At 35.4% G+C, this 7,687-nt stretch overlaps 1 protein-coding gene across 1 annotated transcript; it reads left to right on the top strand.

Moving 5' to 3' along the window:
- The first annotated feature begins 5,589 nt into the window (after positions 1 to 5,589).
- On the top strand, positions 5,590 to 7,356 carry LOC110945000. Its single transcript, XM_022186638.2, has 7 exons — positions 5,590 to 5,663; positions 5,753 to 5,821; positions 6,222 to 6,281; positions 6,366 to 6,434; positions 6,505 to 6,561; positions 6,644 to 6,856; positions 6,954 to 7,356. Exons 2-7 carry the CDS (start codon positions 5,801 to 5,803, stop codon positions 7,179 to 7,181), a joined length of 648 nt encoding a protein of 215 aa, XP_022042330.2. The 5' UTR covers positions 5,590 to 5,663; positions 5,753 to 5,800; the 3' UTR covers positions 7,182 to 7,356.
- Positions 7,357 to 7,687: the final 331 nt, after the last annotated feature.

Here is a 7,687-nt window from a genome sequence, read left to right as displayed (position 1 = left end):
CGAGAGTTATAACCTTTTTTTTTTTTTAAGTCCCGTTAACTCGGGCTTCTTATAAACTTATTTTTCTCAAAGTATTTATTCTCCTTTTAATTAATATTAGGTTTATTTACTTAAATCCTAATATTTACCGGGTAAATTTTCACCACCAACGGTATTTTACCCGTCTTTTAGTATTGACGTGGTTTGATTACCAAACCCGTTTTCGGGGTGTTACACCTCATAGTTCCACCGATTTGTTATTAGCTAGTCTTCCACCACAACTATGGATGTGGTGGATTTAACGAAATGGACTATTTATTCCGAGTTTAATCCTACGGATGTGTTATTGTTGCGGCAACACAATTTAAGCATTTAACTCTTGAAAGTTTATGTCTACAACTTTCATGCGCTTCTAAAGGTTACAAGATCGTAAGATAAGTTCCTAAACAACCTTTATAAGTTGTTGCTCAATTTACCCTTCAAGGGCATTTTAGTCGACATTAGCCCCTCATTTACTACGAGGGGCTTTCACTACCTATTTGACCAAGTTGGTATGTTAACTATAATCGTATGCATACGTACCTGGCTAGGGTCAACATATAGACCCAATTTATACCTTGCTTTTATCATCACACTTAGTGTGGGCGAAATTAACTGAATCGCTAATCGCTCCTGTTAACACAAGACTTGACAATCGCATTAGTCGATATTGTCAAATGGTGTTATCACCACCATTTGACCCGTTCGGCCTATATGCCCAGCGTTGCCTATTAAATCAAAAACATGGTTTTTGACTTCTAATTCATACATCCATCCCGTCCCGGATTTCATTACCGAATCCCTTTTTTTTTTTTGCCAAAAACATGGTTTTTATCATCTTTATATGTTCCGACTCGTATCAATCACGTCGGAAATCCATATTTTCAATATTAGCATTATTGCATCTATAACTTATAGAATGAACAAGTAATCTACACAATTATGTAAGTTTCACTTACCTTGCATCCGAGCTACGCTTTTCTTCCATGCTTGACTTGTTTGACCCGCTTTCACTCCAAGCTTCCACCTAGCTTGTTACGCGTCAAACTATCATCATCGTTTTCAAGGTGGTTAGTTTAATCATATTCTAATACGATTATTCCACCTTATGTAATTCATATCAAAATCGCTATTTATCGTATTATAGGTCAGTTTGACCTTTTTAATAGTCAAATGCCCATTAGTATACTAATTTGCATTTTCGAGTTATCAACTAGTTTTAGCACTCTTTAACTACTCGGTAGGCGTTATCTTTAGACCTCCGTTTTAACCAAAGTTCTAATCGCGTTTAACACATTTTTAACTCTCTTTTTAATCACTTTTTACATAATAGTCGAAACATCACTACTAGGTGTTTTAACTACAAAATTCTAGTTTCGAGCCTTCTTTGAGGCATTTCAACGAACACCTTAAGGGCAGAATTTTACATGTTTATTTATCATGTCTCTAGCTTATCTCTTACCCCAAATTTCACATAAATTAACCATCTTACAAAGTGGTTAACTTCTATAATTTCTGAATTCACTTCAAAATCGTCAATTTACACTAGATCAACAATCTATTTCCTAGTGTTCATCATATTAACATAAAACCCACTTAGCTTATCAATGGATCATCATAAATCTCATAGTTTTTCCAACAATCTAACATGTTATTGACTAGGGTTTACTCCTAGACATCATATTACTTCAAGGTTCACTCATGCATGACATAATCAAGCTCAATTTCAGTTTCTTACAAATAACCTAGAATTTTGAGATGGATCAAAACGTCACAATTTTACATACCTTGTGATCCTTTCAACTTGGTGTTCATGAATACGAGCTTGGATTTCGATTTGGGACTGATTTGAACCCTCAATTTGATCAAGTTTGACATGCACAAGGGTTTGGTGGGGAGCTTGTGTCGCCCCCTGTGTTCTTGTACGACCAGACATCCCAAATGGGGTGTTTGGTTTGTTTTTTATTTGTTTTATCAATTTAAGTTTCACTTTTAACAACTTAGGCCCTTCCACTTTGTTCAACTTATAGTTTAGTTGCTTTTAACCTTATTATAAGCTATTTCTAGGCTTGTAACTAACTAGGTTAAATTTCCTAGTTGGTAAATTCTCATCTATTTATACTTTATAATTCTAATATAAAGTTTTATATTTTCGGGGTGTTACATGCAAGTGCACAACCACAACCCCCTTTCAGATATACTTCACAACCCCCGTTTTTTTTTTCCAACAACCTTCACACCCCTCCTTTTACAACACCCAACCACCCAACCTTCAACCCAATTTCGGCTATTTTCAAAATTTGTTATCAGTGGATGCTCCTCCTCAATCCCCCGCCTTCGACCCATATGGTTTTCGTTCCCCCACAAGTTCCATCTACATGAGGAAATGTTGAACGTCCTCTACCTATTTACGACGACGAGGACGATGAGGTAGTGCCCGAAACTCAAAATTTGGGCGACGAGGACGAGGACGAGGACGATGAATATAATGTGGATGAAGACGCGGGCAACGAAGAAGATGACGCTCGGGATAAAAAGGGAAAAATGGCGAGCGAAAAATGGACAAAGGTCCAAGAAGAGGCGTTGGCGAAGGCGTGGGTACATTGCTCTACCAACAAAAAGAAGGGCAATCAACAAAACCCCGATAGTTTTTGGCGTAAGATTTTAGATCATTTTAACGCCACCGTTGGTGGAAGTAATCGGACCGTGCATCAAGTACGGTCTAAATGGAACCCGATGATGACGAAAATAAACTTTTTCAACGGCCTATACCAACAAGGGTTAAAAATTATATTTTTTAACATTGTATATTTTTTAATTTTCTTTACTAAGTTCATATTTTTTTAACACTTATTATTTTATAGGGGTATTGGATTTTAATAATCCCAAGTTTCACTAATTGGCCGGTAATAATCCCAACTTCAAAAATTGCCTACAACATTCCCAACTTGTAAGATTTTGGCCACCAATGATCCTTGTCTAACTGGGTTAAAACCTTGTTGGGCTGGTGACCTGCAACTTATTCCGGCGACCCGTTTTACCCCTGAAACCACCAAACGAGACCACCACCAATCATCTCCGACCTCCTGTAATCTTCTCCGCTTCTCAAAAGTTTAAAATTTCCACCATCTACGCAACTCCGGTGACCTGCATCTTATTCCGACGACCTTCTTTACCCCTGAAACCACCAAAGGAGACCACCACTTGTCATCTCCAACCTCTAGTGACCTTCTCCGCCGCTCAAAACTTCAAAAAACTAACTAGGTTATAACCCAGTTAGACAAGGATCATTGGTGGCCAAAATCTTACAAGTTGGGACTGTTGTAGGCAATTTTTGAAGTTGGGATTATTACCGGCCAATCAGTGAAACTTGGGATTATTAAATCCAATACCCCTATTTTATAACATGTAGGATCGCACACGAGGAAGCGGGTGTAAGTATCTCGACGTGATGAAAGTCGCTTTAAAGGAATTTAAAGAGAGATTTCCGAACGGTTTTCAACATGTCGAGGCGTGGGAAGCTCGGCCGAGTTGGCGGCACAATTCAACAAAGAACACAACGGCGAGACAAGCGTCAAGCGACATCGTCCGAGGGAAGCTCGGCCGAGTTGGCGGCAAAATTCAAAGAGTACACCGCCATGAAAGAAGCGAAGCACGCGATGGAATTGGAGGCGATTGAATTGAGGAAGAAAAGAGAGTCGGAGGCTCGAGAGCTCATATCGGAACAACGCGAGACGATGAAAAACTACAATTACGATCGAGATATGAAAACATTCCTCAAGCCGCACGACGATGCTCCGCCAAATATGTTGCCGTTCATCCTCGCCCGAAAGCGCGACATCACTAACAAGTACGGGTGGCCGTGCGATTTCTAAAATTTCTATTTTCTAGTTTTAATGTAATTTTTATTTTCTAGTTTGAATGTAATTTTAATTTTCTAGTTTGAATTTAATTTTTATTAATATTTTTCTATAAACATGCATAATTACAACAAATAAAAAAACAAAAAAATAAAAATAAAAAACCAAGTCCCTTAAGAGGGGAGTGCCGCCATCAACTTAGGGTGTTAGGAGAGTTTAAGAGGGGAGTTGACGTGACACACGAGCATTGGTTATGCGTAAGAGAGGGGACTCTCCTCTTAGGGGAGTGCCCCTCTCACCCTTATAATAACATTTGATGCTAAAACTAATATAAACGTAACAAAACATAAATAAACTTAAAAGGCCCAGCGTCCAAGACTATGAGCCCATAGATTGATGGTGTCCGGTAATTGGCCTAGCAAGGTTTGGTGGTGCCTTGACTAAAGCCGTGATTCCAGCCCTAAAGTGGCTAGGAGAGAAGCCCAACCCTAATGTGGTGGACTTAGGTGATCAGCGAAAGCTGAGAATATGTGAAACCCTATAAGCCTAAGTTGGGTCTGTGGGTTCATAGTCTAATAAGTATTACATTTTTGTCAAAAAGACCCGAGAGGCAACACTTTTGATAAACATACACTACAAGTAAAATAATAATAATAATAATAAGAGTGGGATCTCTTACCCGTCCTCTTAAGGTGGGTCCACCCACTAACTTTAATGAGATCTAAGGTTAATTTATAAGCTAAAAAGATTCTAATTTTATAAGAATATGGGGCTGTTTGGCAACATCTGAATGATTAAGTGCTGAACTAGTAAAAGGCCTGAACCATTAAGGCTGAACCAGTAAGATGTCTGAACCTTTAAGAGCCTGTATAATGCTTAACTGTTCAGAGACAAATGTCTGACCAATTCAGATTAGAGGTCTTAGCCATTCAGTATTTGTATAAATCTTAACCATTCAGAGGCAAATGTCTGAACCATTCACCAAAGTTCTTGCTGATGGCTTCACCAAAGTTGTTCGGGATAGTTGTATAAGAAAAAATAACTATCTTATGTTTCAGTCATTTGGACAATCATCATTCTTTCTAATGGTGTTTAAATCATTTGTTCATCAATACTGCTTTATATCCAAAATCACACCTGACAAAGACGTTATTGTAAGTAGTATATTATACAATCAGTATGATGAATAATGTTTTCTTTCTGTATATTGGTTTTTAAATTAATTTTTAATTATCACTGCCTATGCAGGTCATGGCTGATGAATTTTGGAGGCAATTTTATGGGAAAAATTTCAAAGGTGGTCAATCAACTCTTTATTTAGGAGATAGATTTTGGAACGTTAAGATGGACGGATTAACTGACAGCTGTGTTTTTACTCATGGATGTTCTAAGATGGTAAACGATCTTGCCTTAGACAACCGATCGATCTTTGTCTTTTCAATGGTTGGAAATAAAATTTTCGAGCTTTCAGTCTTTAATCACCAAACCAGTACTCAAATTCAGAACAACAAGGTTGAGTTAGTTGTTTTGGATGACTCCATCTATGGTGATGATGGTGATGATTTGGTTATTGCGGTTAGAATTATACATCTATACTATTATTTAGTTATTAACGCGAGCTTACAAGTAGATCTTGAATTTCACACATTGTTATTTTTTATCTTTTTTTTGTAGTCCGAACATAAGGAGAAGTGTAGTACTGCCAAAACTGACTTTCAGGAAAGTGTTGTTGTGGAATGTGAAGACGACAAATTTCAGTTGGCAAGTTTTGAGTCTGTGTTCAATGTAAACCCCTATATTTTAATCTAATTTATTAAAACTTATCATAAATATTTTTTTTGTATTTATACATTTGTTTATTGTTAATTGTGTAGGATATTGATGATTCGAAGTTTGATAACTTTTTCTCATCTCTACTTGAAATGGAAGACCTTAAGAAGAAGGTAATTTTTTGTCATTGTTTTTTTTTCGTATTTTATTAAATTTAATTATTATTCTTATTATATTCTTAAACACTTTCCCCTTATATGTAGTTCAAAGATGATTGAGATAAAAAAAACCGATCCGATATGCAAAGCAAGTGTTGTTTGTGATAAAAATCAAAGTTCAAAAGTTTGTGTTCATTTATAGGAGTTTGTAATTAACTGAATTGTTTTACCTATATTTTTTCATTTTAAACCGTTAATGTTTTATGTTTCTTACGATGATCCGAAGGGGAAAACAAATGTTGTTGTTGATGAAAATCTAAGTTTAAAGGTTTTGGTTCAGTTACTTAATTATATTTTTATGAATTTAAGTTGATTACTTTACATTTTTTTTATTTATACGTTTACCTTTTTTCAGGACAAAAGCAACTTTGAGATGGACCTGGACAAATTTTTGATACCGAAGAATAACTCCCATGTATATCTGATTACTTAAGTATTATATAATTCAATGTATTAATTCATTCTATATTAATAATTTTTATACTCTTTTGTTTTATAGGTTGATCCTACACGAAAAACAAATATTTTTATTTCTGAACCGAGTCTGTCCTCCATAGTTGTTTCTGATGTGAGTATTTCTGATTCGATATTTTGTTCGAATTATGATAGTTACTTATGTATTTATTTACCTGTTTTAGACCATTCCGAAATATAAAGTTGATGTTGGTCAAATTGTTTTGCCGATAAAGAGGAAGGTATAGTATCATATATAACTTTTTTACTTTTAATTTTATTTCTTAAAAAAGAACTAATTATTATTTTATTTGAACTTATTAGGCCACTCAGAAATGTAAAGCAGTTATGTTGGTGTCCGATGAGTCTCTTATCGCTCATCGTACACGTTCAAAGTTTAGAAACAAAAATGAATCTGTGGTTGTTGATAAGTTTATGGCTGCTGAAACCACATCTGTTAGCCGTAAACGTTCTACATTGAAAAGGTCGAAAACAATTTCAATCATTGAGTTCACCAAAGTCGCCGAGAACAGAATGGTATGTGTTTTCATATTATTAAAATTTATATATTTTATTCAAGTAATAAGCATATGTTTTAGATTACTTTGACATTTTTTTGTTTTGTGACTTTCAGCGTTTACCGTCTGCTATTTCCGATGAGTTGTCTCTTTCTTTTCACAACCTCCGTGATGTTTCAATCCAAAACATTAGATGTGAGGTAACAAACATGAAGACGATAGCGGAAAAGAATGGAGATGGTTACAGGTATGGTTTTTCCAAGTGGTCGGCTTTCTTGAAATCAAATCAAATACACATGGCGCTACTCTTTTCTTTAAATATGTCAAGTCTTCGCAGCTTTTGATTTTGACCAAATTTGTACACAAGACGACAAAGAAAAGAGGCCGTCCGTGACTGTTTGCATTTGTGGTTGTTAGTTGGTTTTGTATATGTTTTCGTGAACTGGTAGTTATTAGTTGATGGTGGGTTTACAGTTGTTTGCATAGTTTCTACTTGATCTTCGTATGGCCCAAGTTGGATGTCAGTTATGTTTTTTGTTTGGACAATTAGTACTTAAACATGCCCTCTTTTGTAAGAAAGTTTACAAGTTAATTTTTGTTTTAATTTAGAACATAATTTTGGTACTACTCTTTTTTCCAATTTTATTATTAGCTTTGCACAACCAATCATATTACTTTTTTAATATCCAAGTATCCAACACAAACATCCGAACCTCTACATATATTATTTTAATACGAATATATAATTTTTTTCAATACGAATGTTAGTTTTATATATTTTTATTAAAAAATATAACAACTGAATATTCCCTCTGTCCCATTTTAGATGTCATGGGACCCACATTCACAC

The sequence above is a fragment of the Helianthus annuus genome, chromosome 6 (genome assembly GCF_002127325.2).
Source record: "Helianthus annuus cultivar XRQ/B chromosome 6, HanXRQr2.0-SUNRISE, whole genome shotgun sequence".
NCBI lineage: Eukaryota > Viridiplantae > Streptophyta > Magnoliopsida > Asterales > Asteraceae > Helianthus > Helianthus annuus.
This window is presented reverse-complemented; position numbering and strand designations above follow the sequence as displayed.

Coding starts and splice junctions, on each gene's coding strand:
- LOC110945000 (XM_022186638.2), top strand. CDS start 5,801: ATGGAAGACCTTAAGAAGAAG. Junction 6,435..6,504: donor CCTCCATAGTTGTTTCTGAT/GTGAGTATTTCT, acceptor TACCTGTTTTAG/ACCATTCCGAAATATAAAGT. Junction 6,562..6,643: donor TTTTGCCGATAAAGAGGAAG/GTATAGTATCAT, acceptor TGAACTTATTAG/GCCACTCAGAAATGTAAAGC.